The sequence below is a fragment of the Geotrypetes seraphini genome, chromosome 3 (assembly GCF_902459505.1).
Source record: "Geotrypetes seraphini chromosome 3, aGeoSer1.1, whole genome shotgun sequence".
Classification (NCBI taxonomy): domain Eukaryota; kingdom Metazoa; phylum Chordata; class Amphibia; order Gymnophiona; family Dermophiidae; genus Geotrypetes; species Geotrypetes seraphini.
In genome coordinates, this window is record NC_047086.1 from 283085180 (window position 1) to 283105584 (window position 20405).

A 20405-nucleotide genomic window follows, 5' to 3' on the forward strand; every position below is an offset into this window, starting at 1 on the left:
CTTTGAACATTGGCCCTTAAGACTGCTCAGGCCTGATTCAATAAACAGTGCCTAGTGGCGTCTATCTCTTAGGCAATGCTAAGCACGATTGTCAATCAACTGCTAGGTGCCATTTACAGAATTACAACCAGTGCCTAACTCAACTTAGGCACTGGTAAATATACTAGTGTATAACATTATAACACCTACTGATGCCTAAGTCATACCATGCCTATTCTTTACCACTTTTCAGGTAGGTGCCGCTCTGAGTTCTGTGTGGAGCTCTTAATCGGTTTTCAATTTTTGTAATGAGTTTTTAATGGATGGTCAATTACTACACCAACTAAGTTTATTAATCAATTTTGAGTTCCACATGGAACTCAGCTAGGTATCCCCACTCTAAGCACCACTTATAGAATCAGGCCACTCATCTCCTTTTCTGTCAAAACACAGCATTCTTAAATCTGTTTTGAAGTGTGAAGCATCCTGAGTTAGTTCCTTAGGAGCCTCTGCCCCCACAATCAGTATGCAATATTTATTAAAGGATTTGGAGTGATTGACTCTCTTTCCTCTGACCTTTACTCAAATGCAATATGGTGTAGTTGGAAACTGTTGTACCCGGAGGTCTCTGAACGTGTTTTTCCGTCATCAGATTGTACACCGCTGTGAGGAAGAGCCAAGAAACTGTGAAGTGACGTAAACAAGCACTCGGGGGCTGCAGTAACTTGCTGTTTAGTCCACAAACCAACAATAACAGGAACATGAGGATACGTCATGTAACAACCACTCAAATCTATGCCTCATGTGAATTCTTTAAATATTCAGTATTTGTTAAATCTTTGCTTTTTATAGTAATGCAGATTTCAAAGCGAGTACTTTCTACAAAAGGAGGACTTCAGAAATTCAGAAAATATTATTTGGCCTTTGCTATTATCATCTATCCAAAAACACTCCCAAGAACTGAACTAATCTCTACCACTACTTTTTAACTTTAAATTACTTATTTCTTTTGTTGCAGGAAAATTAGACTTTGAAGCAAAGGAACTTCATGGAGTTCAATACAGCTCGTGTTTCTCACAAAGCTTCTTTAGGGACTCCTATATGCTTTTGCCTCAGCAAACAAAGAAAGCACAGTTACTTACCATAACAGGTGTTATCCAGGGACAGCAGGCAGATATTCTCTATATGTGGGTGATGTCATCTACGGAGCCCTCTAGCGGATAGCCTCGCAAGCAGACTTGCTTGAAGATCTTCAAGCTTGTGAGTGTACCACACATCCGCGGATGCCTTCCCGCCCGAGTCAGGGCGCGCGTCTCCTCAGCTTGGCCTCAGTTCAGATAGCTAGCAAAGAAGCCAACCAGAGGAATTGGGTGGGTTGCGAGAATATCTTCCTGCTGTCCCTGGATAACACCTGTTACGGTAAGTAACTGTGCTTTATCCCAGGACAAACAGGCAGCATATTCTCTACATGTGGGTGACCTCCAAGCTAACCAGAATGGGATGGTGGGAGAGTTGGCAATTTAGGAGAACAGATTTTGCAAAACTGACTGGCCAAACCGGCCATCACGTCTGGAAAAAGTATCCAGACAGTAGTGAGAGGTGAAGGTATGAACCAAGGACCAAGTGGCAGCCTTGCAGATTTCCTCAATAGGGGTCGATCTGAGGAAAGCGACAGAGGCCGCCATCGCTCTGACTTTATGTCCTGTGACCCGACCCTGCAACGGAAGACCAGCCTGAGCATAGCAGAAAGAAATGCAAGCAGCCATCCAGTTAGAGATGGTTCACTTCGAAACAGGACGCCCCAACCTATTGGGATCGAATGAGATGAAAAGTTGGGGAGAAGTCCGATGAGTATGACTGCGGGACAGATAGATGGCCAACGCACGTTTACAATCCAGAGTGTGGAGAGCCACTTCTCCAGGATGAGAATGAGGCTTCGGAAAGAACACAGGAAGAACAATGGATTGGTTAAGGTGAAAATCAGAAACCACCTTAGGCAAGAATTTCGGATGGGTGCGGAGGACTACCTTATTATGATGGAAAACGGTGAAAGGTGGATCCACAACCAGGGCCTGCAGCTCACTGACTGTATGAGCAGATGTGAGGGCAGATAGAAACCTTCAAGATCCTGAAGGACATAGAAAAAGTAGACAGGGACAGATTTTTCAAATTATGGGGAACCACAAGTACAAGGGGGCACTCAGAGAAATTGAAAGGGGACAGGTTTAGAACAAACGCTAGGAAGTTCTTTTTCACCCAGAGGGTGGTGGATACATGGAACGCGCTTCCAGAGGCTGTGGTAGGCAGGAGCACGTTACAGGGCTTCAAAGAAGATTTGGATAGGTTCCTAGAGGACAAAGGGATTAAGGGGTACAGATAGGAGTAGAGGTAGGTTATAGGGATAGGAGTAGAGGTAGGTTATAGAAATAGTCAGGGACCACTGCTCAGGCAATAGGCCTGATGGGGCGCCGCAGGAGCGGACCGCTGGGCGAGATGGACCTCTGGTCTGCCTCAGCGGAGGCAACTTCTTATGTTCTTAAGTGAGAAACTTCAAATGGGCTTTAGCAAGTGGCTCAAAGGGAGGTTTCATCAACTGAGCCAAGACAACATTGAAATCCCAAACCACGGGAGAAGGTTTGAGGGGAGGATTGACATGAAAAAGACCTTTCATGAACCTGAAAACCACAGGAAGAAGAGAGAGCGGTTTCCCATCAATAGGCTGATGAAAAGCAGCAATGGCACTGAGGTGGACTCGAATAGATGTGGATTTGAGACCAGCCGAAGACAAGTGCAGTAGATAATAATAAATAAATAATAAATAATAATTTTATTTTTTATATACCGCCCAACCACATAGTTCTAGGACGGTGGTTCACATACAATACTAAAAATATACAGTCGATGATTAAAATACAATATTCTAAAAAGTTGAACTAAAATTATACAATAGATAAGTAGATGATTGAAATGCAATATATTTGAATTCCATAAAATTCAGTCAAAAAGTACTAACTATAAAATCAGTATATGATATTCTAAAAAGTTGAACTTAGAATATAAAACAATAAAATTCAGCAGAAATATACTAGCTGTGAGATCAATATCAAATTTACCAGTAAATAATCTGGGACATTAACTTACACATTTTTTGAATAGATCGGTTTTTAGTAATTTCCTGAAGGACATATATGAGTGAGCTTTAAAAATAATGGTTCTTAGCCATTGATCCATTTTACCTGCCTGAAAGCTGAGCAGTTTATCTAAAAATCTCTTGTATCGATAGGGCTTAATAGTTGGAAAAGTAAACAAACGTTGCCCTCGAGTATTCCTATTAGGTCTGTATCACTCAAAGCATAAAGACAAGTAGTTAGGAGCCATACCAAACAGTACTTTAAAACAGGTGCAACCAAACTTAAACAATACTCTGGCTTCAAAAGGCAACCAGTGTAACTGTCTGTAAAATGGGGAAACATGGTCACATTTTTTCAATCCAAAGATTAGTCGGATTGCCGTGTTCTGTATAAGACTCAATCTCTTTTGAAGCTTTTTGTAAAATCCCAGTAAAGACAAAATGGATGATTGTACCAGTAATCTGAATGATGCCCTATAAATAAAATTTTTAATCGTCCGGAGTTTCCACAAAGTTGTGTAACATTTTTTTACTAGTAGATCCGTATGATCATCCAAAGTTAATTGGTGGTCCAATATGACGCCCAGAATTTTGATAGAAGCAGAGATTGAATAAGTTTGGCCATTCAAATGTAGATCTTTTTCCTTTATGTTATCTGAAGGGCTAGCCAGAAAAAATTTGATTTTTCAGGATTCAGTTTTAGTTTTGCCCTCTTTATCCATTGCTCAATGTGAATTAATAATTGAGAAATTTGGTTTAGTACCTCCCCTATAAAGGCCATAAGTGGGATTGCTATGGTAATATCATCAGCATAGATGAAGAACTTAACCCCCAAACTAGGCAGCAATCTACCTAATGGGGCTAAATGGATGTTGAATAGAGTAGGTGATAGCGGAGAACCCTGGGGTACTCCACAATAATTACTCCAGATAAATGAGTAACTTTCTTCACTGAACACTTGATAACATCTTGTTTTCAAAAAGCCCTTGAACCAATTCCAAACTTTCCCTGAGATACCTATTGAATCCAAACTGTCCAGTAATATTTTGTGATCTACTAGATAATCCAGGACAGAAGACAAGGAGGCAGACTGAGGCTCCTGGCGATGCGAAGCGCACCAAGAAGAAAAGTGAGTCCATTTCTGTGTGTAACACTGACGAGTGGACCGTTTACGAGAAGACTCAAGGATGTCCTGAACAGACCAGGACAACTGGAATGAGGCAATCAAGTCGAGAGGTACCAAGCTGTTAAGTGTAGAGACTGCATGTTGGGATGAAGCAGAGATCCTTGACTCTGAGTAAGCAGAGAGGGAAATACAGGCAGAAGCAGAGGCGCCCTGGCATTGAGTTGAAGTAGAAGGGAGAACCATAGTTGTCTGGGCCACCAAGGAACTATCAGAATTATCGTGGCATTAACCAACTTGAGCATGACGAGAGTCTTCTGAATCAGAGGGAATGGAGGGAACGTGTAAAGGAACAGGTCCGTCCAGGGCAGGATTAACCAATAGGCCAAGTAGGCACATGCCTAGGGCCCGATGAAGGAGGGCAACAACATTGTTTTCTCCAAACGGCGATGGGCCCCTCCAGCATCGATTGGCAACGTGGGCCCCCCCGATCGGCAACGTGGGCCCCACCCCAATCGGCAACGCAGCCCCCCCCCTCAACAGAAAGTAAGACAAGCAAGCAACACGGGTAAGAAAGGCAACGGGAACTGTAATTGTGCAAGTGGTGCTGCTTGCCCAAAGCTTCCCTCTGACGCAGCTTCCTGTTTCTGCCTGGGCGCATGGTGGGGTGGGGCGGGGCAGGGGGCCCAGTGTATTTGTGTGCCTAGGGGCCCTCAATGAATTAATCCTGCCCTGGGTCCATCCAATCCAGGAGGAAAGCATCCGCCTCAAGCCTGTGAGGGGAGTAAATCCGAGAGCAGTAACGAGGCAATTTGTGGTTGTGGAGGGACGCGAACAGATCCACCTGCAGAGTCCCACACCGAGCAAACACCTGGCGCAGAGTCGAAGAATGGAGGGTCCATTTGTGAGGATGCAGAAGACGGTTCAATTTGTCTACCAAACAGTTCTGTTGACCTTGAACGTAGACCGCCCTGTGGAAGATGTTGTGGCGTATCACCCACGACCAGAGTCACAAGGCTTCCTGCCACAGAGACAGGGACCCGGTACCCCCCTGCTTGTTGACATAATACATGGCCACCAGGTTGTCCATCTGAACTAGGACCTCCGTGTCACGAAGCAGATGATGAAAGGCCTTCAGAACGTTGAAGATCGCTTGAAGCTCCAGTAGATTGATGTGGCAGAGACGATCCATTCTGGACCAAAGGCTCTGGGTACAGAGGCCATCGAGGTGAGCCCCCCACGCATACACAGAAGAGTTTGTCGTGAGGACCTTCTGCGGGGGAGGGGGGGAGGGGGGAAAGAAGCACGTGAAACAGAAAACCTCTGGAAAGATTGGAAGAGAGCATCCACCAGCGGAGAGACTGTCTCAACAAAGGAGTCACTGCAATGTGCTGGGAGACAGGATCTTGGTCCTGCTGCCACTGCGAGGTCAGGGTCCACTGAGGAACTTGAAGGTGAAGTCTGGCAAAGGGAGTCACATGAACTGTGGAGGCCATGTGGCCCAGAAGGACCATCATGTGCCAGACCGAAACAGTCGACAGACAAGACAGCTGCTGGCAAAGGCCGATGAGTGCCTCCACATCGAGGCAGGAATGAACGGAGGCGAAGCATGTCTAGGACCGCCCCAATGAACTGAAGGGACTGAGAAGGACACAACTGGGACTTTGGGAAGTTTACCTCGAACCCCAGACTCTGAAGGAACGTAATAGTCTGTTGGGTCGCTGCAATAACAGCCTGGCGAGAGGGCACTTTGATGAGCCAGTCATCAAGGTATGGAAACACCTGAAGGTCCTGCGTCCACAGGGCAGCAGCTACCATCACGAGCCACTTGGTGAAGACCCTCGGGGATGAAGCGAGTCCAAAGGGAAGAACACGGTACTGGAGGTGGAGATTTCCCAACCGAAATCTCAGAAATCTGCGAGAGGCGGGATGGATCGGGATGTGAGTTACGCCTCTTTGAGATCCAGCAAACATACCAATCCCCCTCGTCCATCAGGGGGTACAAAGTGGGAAGAGAGAGCATGCAAAACTTATCCTTGACCAGGAATTTGTTTAGCGCTCTTAAGTCCAGAATAGGGCATAAGTCCCCGGTTTTGGGGACCAGGAAATAACGGGAGTAAAACCCCTTGCCCTATTGGCTCAAGGAAACCTCCTCGACCGCCCGGAGGCGAAGAAGAGCCCGAGCTTCCCGGAGGAGAAGGGGAAGTTGTGACCTGTTGGAAGGACACTCTCCTGTAGGCAGGTCGGGCGGCACATGGTGCAAAGGAAGTGAGTACCCCTTGCGGATGATGGTGAGGACCCAGAGGTCCGAGGTAATCAGTTCCCACTGATGATAAAAGTGCCTGAGATGACCTCCTATAGGCAGGTGAGAAGGCTTGTGGATGTAAGAGGGCGGCATGCTCGGACTGGGATTGTTAAAAAGACGGCGCGGGCTTAGCCGCAGCAGAGGTCTGAGGTTTCTGAGGTCCCCTGTGTTGCCGTCTGGGTGGCGAGTGGGGGTGGAGGACCACCCCTGCTGCAGGTGGCTCAGGGAGGAACCCGGGGTCCGAGACACCGGGGCCCGAGAAGGAAGGACCGGAGATGCCGGAGGGAATAGAAGCTCCTCCAAGGGCATCGAAGCCAGGAACCTCGACTCTGAAATACCTCGCCCTGGGGAAACCAGTGGGGAAAGAGGACCTCTGGAACGAGACCAAAGCCTCGGCCTCACCGAGGTCTCGAGATGCCTCGAGGCTCGTGAGGCAGGGGACCGACCCCTCCAAGGAGGGGAATCCCTCGGCTACTTCGAAGGCAGGAGCTTTGAAGACGAGGCCAGTTTAGTGTGGTGCCTCGATCAAGGGTCACGAGAAGGGGATTCCGACCTCGAGACAGGAGGGGAGGAATCACTAGAGGATAAACGGCGAGACTTGCGAGACTTACCCCGAGAGGTCTCGGGGGGTGCTCAGGCTGGTCCACCTAGGGCCAGGTTGAGGCCGAGGCCAGTTGGACCAACACCGAGGAAAGCTGCGTAGTCAGGATGGCACCTAGTCAGGATGGCACATAGGCACCGAGACCATAGGATCAGGTCGTGGAGGTGCAGCAGTGCACTCCAACAAGGGCGACCTCGAGGATGAGTATTCCCTATTTGTGGAGGCACGCTTGACTGGAGGTCTCGAAGAGGTCGGGGGCAACTGCACCCGCCTGAGACTCCATGAAAGGCTTCTTCGCTGAACCACCTGAAGAAGGAAGAGGAGACTTACCCGAAGCCGGAGGCTTGACCACCCCCTCAGACGGGGCCTTCAAGGTCGAGGGGGACTTCGAGGTCAGGGCCGAGGCCGAAGTCGAGGACGAGGCCTTACCCTCCGGAAGATCCAAAGGCCCAAAAAGTTGGAGGATCTTGGCACACCGCCTATGAAGAGCCCGTGGTTGGAGAGTGGCACAACGCGGGCAAGACTCGGAGCGGTGGTCTGCACCAAGGCACAAATGCACCAACGGTGCGGGTCAGTAATCGAAATAACCCGGCAGCACTTAGTACACTTTTTAAATCCAGTAACAGGCCGGGACATAAGTTAAAAACACAGCTGCCATCACACGAGGCCAGGCTGCTGCGAAAACCTGGGTAACCCAGGACCAGAAAAACAAAAAAGTTGTTTTTGGGGTTTTTTTTAAACAAAAATGACGTGCCGCACAGCGACTCACACGATTGAAAACAATAAAGCAAGCCGCGGTGCAAGAAGGCACTTAGGAAACATGCAGAGTAGAAGGACAGGACTTCTGGCTCTGTGGAAAACTAAGAACTGAGGCCACGCTGAGGAGACGCGCGCCCTGACTCGGGCGGGAAGGCACCCGCGCATGCGCGGTACACTCGCAAGCTTCAAGATCTTCAAGCAAGTCTGCTTGCGATGCTATCCGCTAGAGAGCTCCGTAGATGACATCACCCACATGTAGAGAATATGCTGCCTGCTTGTCCTGGGATAATATATGAATCTAGATCAGGGCATTTCTACTAAAAGGGATGGCTCGGTGCTCTAGTACTTCTTAGAGGCTCAAAAAGGATGTGACATCATGACTCCACTCCCATAGAAGCAGCTCAGGGCCTGAGTGAGGAATCTCTGGTGCCTCCCCCTTTCTGCAGCCACATGCAGCTGGCAGGTGTGTGTCTTCGCTGCTGTAACTGGTGTTAGTGGTGGCTGCCACGCATAAAAAGTGAGGTTGCTGCTTCAGAGGGTTAAATTGTAGGGGCCGAGGTAAGACCAAAGTAATTATTCTGCAGGTGGGGCAGGGCAGGAGGGAAGAGGAAAGAAAATGAGTGAGGGGAGCATGGAGACAGACGGCTTGTGTGGGGTGGATGTAACTTTTTTGTGTGTGCACATTTCTTTCCAAACAATCCATAGGTGTCAGCTCTGTAGAAGCAATATTGAACAAACTCCTTTAATATGACCAGAGAAACTTTCTTTAGGTTTTCAATCATTGTATCCTTTCCATTACAACCATAGGAATCAACTCTGTGGTTTCTTAAGCTCCCTCCTCCCCAATGTGGAACAAATTCCTTGACTGTGTGCAGGGAGAGAACTTCTGTTGGATTTTGCACACCCAATAATCTTGAGTAGTTGGCTCCTATGCTTACAGTAACTTCCCCAATCTTCTTCCATATGTTTTCCCCACCCTTAGAGGAGGAGAGCAGCTGTACACTGAGCAAATTCTCTGTGCTGCCTGGGCCTAAGCCAGGTTGCTATGTGATTTCTGGTATGGACATATTTGTAAATATCCAATCGAGGTGAGTAGAGCGCACACATTCCAATTCCAAACAAACTACCCATTCAAGTTCTGGGTTTTGTTTTTTTTGTTTTTTTTGTTTTTAGCAAGAACAAAAACTCAAGATAATTAAACAAACATTTAAAAAGGAAGAGAAAAGCCTTAGAAAAATAACCAGGCACTCATTTCAGTACTTGCTGTTTCAATCACAAGCTTAAAACTTTATTTAAAATACTTACATTCCCAGTATCTGCGCATGATAAGATCTTTATCCACATGATTACCGGTCGTGGTCTAGAATCAGAGTCCTTTTGTTGGCCAAGTCAGTGCGCTCTCTCCAGCTGGAAAGCTGAAGGCCCTGCACTCACTTGAAGGGCCTCTGGCAGCCAACTCTCCTTGATGGTCTCAGGTATACCGATCGCCCTAAAATTGTTTCTGTGTGCACGGTTCTCCTTATCTTCCACATGCTCAGTTAAGTGCCGGGCCGTGCGCTCCATAGCTTGCATGTGATTCGACAGCTAGTCCGCTATGGCTTCCTGGCGCACAAGCCGGTCTTCCAACTGAAGCGCATTTGTGTTGTAAGCTCCTACACTATCCTTAATTTCCTAGATGGTGGTTTGAAATCCAGAAAGCTTGCCATCCATGATGGCTGTGAGGTGCTTCTTTAATTCTGCCACCGCTGCCTCGCTGAGCTATACAGTGGGTGTCGGGCACGCCTTGAATCGCCATTTTGGTGGATGAGCGGCCTGTAGTTGATCGGGATCCTGTCATTCCTCTATGCAGCATACCCCGCCAGAATTGAATGGTATGTGTAATGGGGTGAGCCCCTGCTATTCAGAAGTCAAGAAAAGTCCAAATAGCGCTGATCGGAGAAAGAATAGCGGCGAAAAAATGGATTTTGTCGGAATGGCTCCCAGAGCTTCGCCTCGGGACGTCCTTTCAGAGCGTGCTCATCACGTGACCCCTCAATACTGTGTTTTTATTTGAAAGTTTATTATTGCATTTACACTATTGGCTTTAATGTAGAAGTTTAAACAGACTTAATAAATATTGTTTAAAATACAGCTGTATATTAAAACGTGTGTTTGAATAAAGTGCATTAGGCATGCAATTGGTTTAACACTGTTTTTTCCAGGATCTTGGAGACAAAGGGTAGGTTGGAGACAGGTCTAAATTTGCCGGCACATCAGGGTCGAGTGTGGGAATGGGCGACGAGATGGCAGATGAAGTTCAATGTTGAGAAATGTAAAGTATTACATGTGGGAAGCAGAAACCCGAGGCACAACTACACGATGGGAGGGATGTTATTGAATGAGAGTACCCAAGAAAGGGACTTGGGGGTAATGGTGGACATGACAATGAAGCTGACGGCACAGTGCGCAGCGGCCGCTAAGAGAGCAAATAGAATGCTAGGTATAATCAAGAAGGGTATTACTACCAGAATGAAAGAAGTTATCCTGCCGTTGTATCGGGCGATGGTGCGCCCGCATCTGGAATACTGCATCCAATATTGGTCGCCGTATCTTAAGAAGGACATGGCGTTTCTCAAGAGGGTTAAGAGGAGAGCGACACGTCTGATAAAAGGGATGGAAAACCTTTCATACGCTGAGAGATTGGAGAAACTGGGTCTCTTTTCCCTGGAGAAGAGGAGACTTAGAGGGGATATGATAGAGACATACAAGATCATGAAGGGCATAGAGAGAGTAGAGAGGGACAGTTTCTTCAAACTTTTGAATAATAAAAGAACCCGAGGGCATTCGGAAAAGTTGAAAGGGGACAGATTCAAAACAAATGCTAGGAAGTTCTTTTTTACTCAACGTGTGGTGGACACCTGGAATGCGCTTCCAGAGGATGTAATAGGGCAGAGTACGATACTGGGGTTTAAGAAAGGATTGGACATTTTTCCTGCTGGAAAAGGGGATAGAGGGGTATAGATAGAGGATTACTGCACAGGCCCTGGACCTGTTGGGCCGCCGCTTGAGCAGACTGCTGGGCACGATGGACCTCAGGTCTGACCCAGCAGAGGCATTGCTTATGTTCTTATGTACTTAATCTAATGACTCTGTCCTCCAATTTGCGGGCACTAAACTCAATTCCTAATGCTACTAGTCTAGATCTGAAATACTGCTTTAAAATCCAACCCTAACTTCAGTTCCTAATTTTACCAGTCTAGATGTATAAATATTGCTTTACAACCCAACTTTAACCTCAATCCCTAATCTTACCAGTCTAGATCTGTAAATACTGTTTTACAACATGTCACTTTATTCCAATTTGTGCAAATTACTACTACTATTCCTCTTTATTATTTCTATAGCGATGAAAGGTGTACGCAGCGCTGTACATTTTAACATGCAATAGACAGTCTCTGCTCAGAAGAGCTTACAAGCTAATTTAGACATGATATTTTAGGGTTGGGGAGATAATGGTAGAGGAAATGTTACCTACTGTATCATATGAAGTTCCCCGCAGTGCCCCACTGCTCTGCTGGGATGTCTGTGTGGACAGTCTACAAAAAATGTTGGCTCCTCCTACATCATGTATGCTTTTTTGGGTCAAAAAAGATAGATGCACTAAGGCAAACATGTCTAGAAATGGTCTTTTTTGAAAAAACGGGCATTTTGAAAATGGCCATTTTTTCTGTCTGATTTTTTTGAAGCACTTCCGAAAACATCTAAACTGATTTAGATGTCATTTCAAAAATAACCCTCTATGTGCACCAAAAAGGGGGAAAAAAAACCCCTGGCTCTCTTGCATTTATTCCAAATTCAAGAACACTTTCTTCAAGATTACTGTGGGATCTGTTTGCAAAAAACAATTTGTTTTCCTGCTTAAAATGCCTGAGTTTATACTAATTTCCCTACAGAGGAGCGCTGGCTGTGACCTTTGGCTTATTCAAGCTCAGCTTAGACTTCAGGAATGTGTAGTGAAACTGCAGCAGTACACAAAGAGCTGTTTACGTTCAAGCTGCCTTAGACAAAGCTTGTTTCCTCTCACAGGCTTACAGACCAAGTTGAGCGCCTTAAACTACAAGCTGGGCAGCCTCATATTAATTCTACTACTTTTGGAATTAAACTCATTCATGGTCTAACCACTGCAGTTTGCACAGCAAGATAATTATACCAAGTCTTTAAAAGCCAAACCAAAGAGTATTAATTTTTCTCTCTTACTGGTGGCTCACAAATTATTATTTTTTAAACCCTAACCTGTTCCTCAGTGTGACTTTACAATCATTCACTATCAAATATATTTTTTAAACTAATAGGAGGAAATATTTTTTCACTCAAACAATAGTTTCAAAAAAACATTCTGAAAACTTATCTCAAATTGATATCTTTTGTTCAATAACCGACATGCATGTTTCACCAAACACTGTAAAAAAACAAAAAAATGTGGAACTGATGATCTTGTAATACAATTTATTAGAAAATGGTGCAGAAGTATACAAAATAAAATGTACAATAGCACAAAACACAGGAAAAATGTGACATAGACCCAACACGGGCTGTGGTTCGGTTGTAACAACGATCTTCTTCCGGGGTCCGGTCTTCATATGAGCCACAAACTAAAAAGCCAACAAAATGCAATGGAAAACTGTGTACACAACAAACGTAGTCTGAGACTCGACTACCAGTAAGAAAAACCTATAACAATCTGAGGGAATAGGATATAATTGAGTACAGTTCAGCACCAACAAATTTCAAAAACATTGAGAGACATTTTCAATATGATGTCTGAGTTTAGATATTTTCGGAAGTGCATCCAAATATCGGATAGAAAAAAAAATGGCCATTTTAGAAACCGCAAAAAGTATTTTTTTTCCCCTTGAAAATGATCTTTCTAGAAGTGTTCGCCCTTAGTGTGTTTATCTTTTCTGACCATTTTTGTAAAACATAGCGTCAAAATGAAAAATGCACAAAACAAGCAATTGGGATGTAGGAGGGACCAGCATTTTAGTAGACTGGCCACACGGACATCCCAGCAGAGCAGTGGGGTACTCTAGGGGGCACTGCAGAGAAGGTCACATAAAAGGTACCAGGTACACATCTCGCCATAACCCCCTTACAGTATATGGTAAGTGCTCCAAAACTCACCCAAAACTTATTGTACCCCACTGTATACAACCCCAATAGCCCTTATGCCTACAGGAGTCACCTATATGTCAGTATAATAGGATTTTGGTGGGCTCACACTTTCTCACTACAAGTGTACTAGTTAGGGTGGGATATGGTCTCCTTCTCTGCATTCCACTGCACTGACCACCAGACTACTCCAGTCGCCTGCTCACTATTTGGACTTCTCAGACTATCTGTAGCTGTCAAACAAGCATATATATACTATTTCAATTATGTCTTTTTTTTTGGGGGGGAGGGGTTAGGCCTTTATTCCTCGAGTGGTCATCTAAGTCAGTTTGGGCACTTTGTTGGCACTCATCAGTTATTAAAACAGATCTAGCCCCAAAAATCCAAATTGTGCCCTGGATGCTTTGGAAAATGTTTGATTATGTGCAAAACGTACAGATCATAAGCCTGCCCTAGTCCCGCCCAAAACATGCCTCTAACATGTCCCCTTGGAACTTTAGATGAAGTACTGACAAAAGGTGTAGAAAAATAAGTTTTGAAAATGGCAATTTGAATGTTTTGGTGAATAAAATGTCCAAGTGCCACTTTATGCCATTTTTGGACACGTTTGTCTTTTGAAATTGAGACCCTACAACTATAAAAATATGTTTATTATCCCTATTATTTTTTGGATAGAGATACAGTCCTTGAAATCAGCCAATTAGCTGGTACTATAATATATTCACCAAGACCTTCTGGAATATGACCAGAGAAAACTTTGAAAATTAGTCAAGCAAATTCCAATCTCTTTATGAACTAGGAGCCAATGCAACTTAGCCAATAATGGAAAAGCACACCCTAAGAGAAAAAATTAATCTGGCAGCCATATTTTGTAAAAGTTGAAGCCTTCCCACAATTTTATAGAAATAGATCCGTGTAAAGAATTGTAATAATCCAATAGTGACATTAGGGTAGACTGAGCGACAATTCTAAAACTATGCTCAGAAACAAATCTATTACAGTAGCTCTAAGTTGCCACAGCTTAAAGAAAAAATTTTTTTAGCAAACTTTTCATTTCAAATGTTAAACCAGAATCAGGATAAACACCAAGTACTTTGGATTTTCTTTCAATTTTTAAATATTTACCAGTTAGTAACACTAATTCCTTTCCCCTGCTTTACCTGGAATTAAGTGTTGGTTGCCTCAGGCAGCGTTACATTGGTCAGAGCCAATTTTCAGTAGCACTGCCCAATTAAGTGTACTGAATATAGACAGACAGACAGCTTGCTCAGACCCCATTGAATATCAGCCCCTTAAATTTTAAGTGCACAAATGTAGTTTTCATGGAATGCCCCCTGGAATGTCTGTTTATGGGTTGTTGTTTTTTAAATGGGTTGATATTGAAACCGATTTAATTTGCCAGAAATGGCTGTTGGCTAGTTAAATCGCCTGTTTGGGGCTAACCAGTCATTTTCAGTGGCATTTAACTGCTTAGCACTGCTGAAATCCTCATTTCAGTATCATTCTAGCATTTTTTTGCTGCAGTCGCTTAATTTGATCATGATCTGCTGCGGCAACTTAGCTCATAAGGAAGAGAATCTATTTATTTTACTCCAAATAAGTAAAATAGCCTAGGGGTAGTGGTAGTTCATGGGAAGCAGGTTTCGCTATGCTGATGAGACTAAAACTGGTTTAAAATCTTAAGTTTAAGATTCCTCAGTGTCATACGCTTGAGAGAGATCGAGAAAATGGCATATTATACTATTTTAATGGATGTTGGTGACATATCGCCTCTTTGTGTGCTTACCATAATAAAAGTTTTAAAAATGCAATGTTTTGTTTGCATTCAGGGTGTTTCATTCTTGTAGTCTGACAGGGAGGGTTTGGTCAACCTATGCAGGTAAAAAACAAACAGGGAGGGGCATAAGCATACAATTTATTTCCCTGTAAGCACAGAATTCAGGCTGCTTGTTCCTTGCATGGGATAACCCGGCTTCTTTCCATCATCCTTTCAGCCTTTGCTGATCTGCAGGAGACTTACGTGAGCCAGAAAGAATGCCTTATGTTTTTAAGGACCTGAAGAAGAAGGCAACCAGTTTGCCGAAGACTGCACGCCCCACTCACTCCTCAGGAAAGACCTTCGCTGAGCTGCAGAAGGACTGCCTCTGCCAGCGCATTCTTTTCGAGGACTGTGATTTTCCTGCCAATGTGTCATCCCTGTTCTACAGTGAGAAACCTAACATTCCCTTTGAGTGGAAGCGGCCTGGGGTGAGTAAGCATGGGCAGGAAGCAACACTTGGGCTGAAGGGATCCTTAAGCAAAATGATTTGGTAGTGCTGAAGTAATGTGTGCTCTTATTGCATATGAGGCTCCTTACCTATCATGCTTCTTTTTTTTTTTTTTTTTATTTACTTTCATTTTACATCCAAAGAAAATTCTTTGATTAAGAAAAATAACAATTCCGAAAAAGAAATAATAAAACATTAAATAATACATAATACATATAAGGTCCCATGATAATAGTCCACTATTGGGGAGAGAGGATCAAGCACTTATCAAGGGTAGTTGATTATACAAAGAAAAATTCAATATTCATAACATAATACGGAGCATATCAGTTGTATCTTTCTATACGGTCTGGCCGGTGACTTCAACGGGCATCTGAGGAGTAACGGAAGCCGCTTTACCTTCCCAAAAAAATTGTAATTGATCAGGTTCATAAGAGGAGAGGATTCAAGATGGCGACGGAGCTAGTCACATAGCTGGAGGCTCTCTCTGCAACGACAAACTAAATATTGATTACTACTTACCGCCTTGCCTTCAGTATGCCCAAGCGCAGAGGGAAACAGAGAGATGGTCTTCCTGCCTCCTTCACCACCTCGCTATCGCGCCAGACAGCTATAACAACGTTTGCTGTCCCGATTGTCCAGGGCGCTCCGGCTAGCCGAGAGGGGTCGATCTCAGCTTCGGAAAGCGAAGTCTCGCTTAGCCCAGTTGGTCTGGGAGTTCCCCCATGCCCAGGCCGACTGCGCTACAGGAAGCGGCGGGGATGTCATTGACCTCACCTGCGCTGTTTGGCTTACCCCTGACCCCGGAGGCAGTTCCAGTCTCGCTGGACTCCTTACATCAAGTGCCAGCTGCTGGGAGACTAGGAATTCAAAGCGGTTCAGGGAATGGAACTTTTAATCCTGATATGGAGATTTCAGCTTCTTCTATGATTCCTGCTTCCCTTTTGACCCCGCTGAAGAAACCACCGGTGATTGATTTGGAAGCACTCTGGGAAGCTATTGAAAGCCTTCACAAGGTATGCTCCTATACTATACCAACTTTGAAAACTTCTTTATTACAGTTGAAAAATATTGAGGCGAAAATTCAACATCAAGACCAGAGACTAGACAAAGTTGAAAAACAGGTCTCTGATTTATAGAAATCTTCTAATCTTCAATTTAAAGGTAAAGCAATGTTGTTTAGGAAGATTGAGAATCTGGAGAATGCAAATAGGAACTTAAATCTAAGACTAATTAATTTTCCAGTCACCAGATTACAATCACCTAAGGAACTTTTTCATCAGTTCTTAACTTCGGTCTTAAAGTATTCAGAGACTTCAATGCCTCCTCTACAGAAATTATACTATTTGAATATTCCTAAAGGAAAGAATCAGGACTTGGAAAATCAACAAATAGAACTAGATATAACAAATATTCTTGAGTCCTCTTATCCTGAAATTTCTGAGAGGGCTACATTGCTTGTGACCTTTGTTTTCTTACAGGACAAGGAAGCAGTTCTTCGTCTGTTCTTTAGGACTGAGAATGTTGAATTTTATGGTTCAAAAATAGCTATATTTCCGGATGTTTCCAAATGGACACAATTACGTCGTAAAAAATTTCTGATGTTATGCCAATCTGTATTGGGATTGGGAGTAGAGAATGACACGGTGGCGGTTTACCCGTGGCTACCGCATTTAGCCGCGGGTAACCCGCCAAAACGGGGAATGAAAAATAGCAGCCTCTGCGGGGACGGGGACAAGGCCATTCACCGCCCCGTGGAGCGGTGAATGGTCTTGTCACCGCAGTGAGGCATCAAGGATTGCGCGGTCCCCGCAGCCCCCACCCGCCCACCCGCACGCTGGCTCGATCATGTAACCAGCTTCCTCTCTCCACCTCACCTTAGTTTGCCGGCTTTCTTTTTCGGCAACTGGCACGCTTTCTAAGAGCCGCGCATGCGCGGCTGCTCAGTATTCAATCTTCTGCTCTGACCCAACCAGAAACAGGAAGTTGCAACAGAGCAGAAGATTGAACTTTGAGCAGCCGCGCATGCGCGGCTCTTTGAAAGCGTGCCGGTCGCCGAAAAAGAAAGCCGGCAAACTAAGGTGAGGTGGAGAGAGGAAGCTGGTTAAATGATCGAGCCGGCGTGCGGGTGGGGGCTGCGGGGACCACGTGTTCCCGGCTCACACAAGGAAGGAGGGAGTGAAAGGGAAAAAGTTTATCTTCTTTGGAAATAGATTCTGAAGTGACCTCATCAAAGAAGACCAGCACCAAATGTACAAGAAATCCCTTAAACAATGTCAAAAAAGCCCAAAAGAGAAAACTGCTACTGCCGTGAGACTCCATTATTGAAGGAATCAACTTGAAATCACAGTTCAAGAGACAGGAAAAGGTTAAATGCCTCATGGAATCCTCAGCCACAACACAAACAGTAAGAATTATAAAATTGATGTCTAATGCTGAGGCATTAGAAATGATGCCTCAGCAATACAATTTTCAGAAGTTCTATTTGCTCATGGTAAGGGAGAAGAGAGACTGCTAGTGATGGTGGGGGGACTGATAGAAGATATGAAAGAAGGGTGGTAGAAAGGAACAGATGGTAAAGGAGGGAGGGAAGGGTGGTGGTGGAAAGGAATAGAACAGACATTGAAAGAGGGTAGAGAGGAACAGACCCTGAAGGGAAATGTGGAAGGCAGAGTGGGGAGAAGACGCTGGAAGGGAAGAAGACAGATGCCAGACTATGGGGGAGCGGAGGGAAGAAGATGGGTGCTAGACCAATTGTGGGAGGGGGTGAAGGGAGAGGCACAGTAACAGCAAATGGAAGACGCAGAGAGAAGACACACAGTGGATGGAAGGAATTGAATGAGAAGATGTGGAAAGCAGAAACCAGACAACAAAGGTAGAAAAAAAAAATTATATTTATTTATTTATTTTTTGCTTTAGGATAAAGTAGTATATTAGTTGTGTTGATAAAAATTTATAAACAAAGCCCTGCCAGCTGAACATCTCTTTCTCTAGTTCAGCAGCCAGAACTTTGATTTATAAGAAAGGAATAAGCTAAATATTGCAGTTCTAAGGTTATATGGATGCTGCGGGGATGGTGACGGGGCGGTGAATGGGATGGCAGTGGTGGTGACGGGGCAGTGATAGGGATGGCGGTGACGGTGACGGGGTGGTGAAGGGAACGGCGGTGACGGGGCGGTGCAGAGGATGGTGGTCCGGGGACAGTGCAGTGACGGGGACAGATTTTTTCCCCGTGTCATTCTCTAATTGGGAGCTACCTTTTAGCTGCGTTTTCCGTGTAAATGTTGTATTACTCATCAAGCAAATAGATATGTTTTTTATGAACCTATCATGCTTCTAAGGCTCCACTCAAACTAGGTGATATGAGCAGAATTCCTGAAAATCTCTGGCACAGTTCTGTGTTCCTCTAGATATAAAGTGCATGCGTTGAGCACAACATCCATGCCAGTGGAGTAAGACAACCTTTAGGAGTGAGATGTTCAGGTTTTGTTGTTGTTGTTGGGTTTTTTTTTTTAAATCTTTATTCATTTTCAAAACTTATACAGCACTTATCTTCGAACAAATACTAAAAATACTTTATTCCCCTCCTCCCTCCCACCCTTTCTGGATGTGTGTAGATATCATCTATGAATTAAAGGTCAATCAAATAGTCAGTCTTTTGTTTAACAAATGCCTCATATTTTTAAAAACTTTTTATTACAGTATAATCTCGTTATAATGGAATCTCTCCTATAGCGGACGAGGTCCACTGGTCCCGGTCGTGCGCCTTTATAAACATACAGAAAATCATTGCATATAGCGGACTCGCATATAACGGACTTTCGGATATAACAGACAACCAATTTGGTCCCCAGAGCTGCTTTTAGCTGTAGTTTTGTTCGGCTATAACGGACATGCAGGCTCCGCCTACAAGGCACGTGGCATGCCAGTGATATAGTATCAAAATGCAGCCCAGAAGAAAATGACAAGAGTATTTTTCTTTCCAGTACAGTATGACATAATGCTTTAGAACATTTTAGTGTTCTGGTTTTGCAATCATTTCGTGCCATACCAATGTTTTGCTGAGTTTTGTTATTGATGTTGTTGATATGCTTGTGCAGTGACTGTTGTTCATCGATTGTACGTTGTTTCAAGTTGACCTAAATAAAGTTTTTTAAAAATGCAACTCTGGATATTATGGACTGTTTTTACAGGTCCCTTGAAGTCCGTTATAACGAGATTATACTGTATTTCCCATTTGTTCTGTATACATTCTTTCATATCCGTAATACAGAGTGTTTCCCACCAAAAAGAATAATTTAATCTTTCCCAGTTCGTCCAGTTTCTTGTTATCAACTGTATGGCCAGCCCTGTCATAATCAGAAGAAGTCTGCTTTTATAAATGTCTATTGGATTCTTAGCTTTCAACAATGTCCCAAATAGGACCACGTCATAGAACAATGGTATAGAGTAGTGCTGCCCGATTCACGATTCAAATCGATTCACCGATTCGAATCAGGTGAATCGATTTGAACCGATTCAATTAAAAAAAAAAAATCAGCCTCCCGATTTGATGACCGACCCTTCCCCCGTGCCTTCCTAAAGCAGGAGCGGCAGTGCTGCCTCTTGCTTGCCGTCCGCTGCCGCTCCTGCTTGAGGGGGAAGGGTCAGTCAGAAAGGCCTGCATCTTCCCTGCACCTGAGCACGACTGGGACGAGAATGCTGGCATGCAACGTCCAGAGCATCATAGACTTGGCTTTAAACTAAGGAAGGGGAGAAAGCCGACAGTCAACCTGACACATCGGACAAATGTATCAAAAAAGGATACTGAGCAAGGACATTGTAAAAGAGGACATGGGACTGAGTGGGAATTTTTGGAAAAAGGACCTAAGGAAACAATACAAGGGCCTAGGGCCAGGGACATTGAGCAAGGACATTGTAAAAAAGGGACCGGGGCTGAGTGGAAATTTTCGGGAAAAGGACCTAAGGACACAATGCAGAGGACCAGGGCCAAGGATATTGAACAAGGGCACTGTAAAAGAGGGCTCAGGACTGAGTTGGAATTTTTTGAAAAAGGACCTAAGGATAGATCGCAGGAGTCTAGGGCACAAATG

The 20405-nt window shown here is 44.5% G+C and overlaps 1 protein-coding gene across 3 annotated transcripts in view; it reads left to right on the forward strand.

Moving 5' to 3' along the window:
* Positions 1-8238: 8238 nt before the first annotated feature.
* The window catches only part of CAPN9 (calpain 9), a 158718-nt gene continuing 146551 nt past the window's right edge, over positions 8239-20405 (forward strand). For 2 of the 3 annotated variants that reach the window (XM_033937998.1, XM_033938001.1), the window contains exons 1-2: positions 8328-8455; positions 15040-15292. In XM_033937998.1, coding sequence (XP_033793889.1) covers positions 15080-15292 — 213 coding nt within the window. In that variant the 5' untranslated portion in view covers positions 8328-8455; positions 15040-15079. Of the gene's footprint in view, positions 8456-15039; positions 15293-20405 lie in introns of all 3 variants that reach the window. The other variant, XM_033937999.1, reaches the window with a different exon arrangement.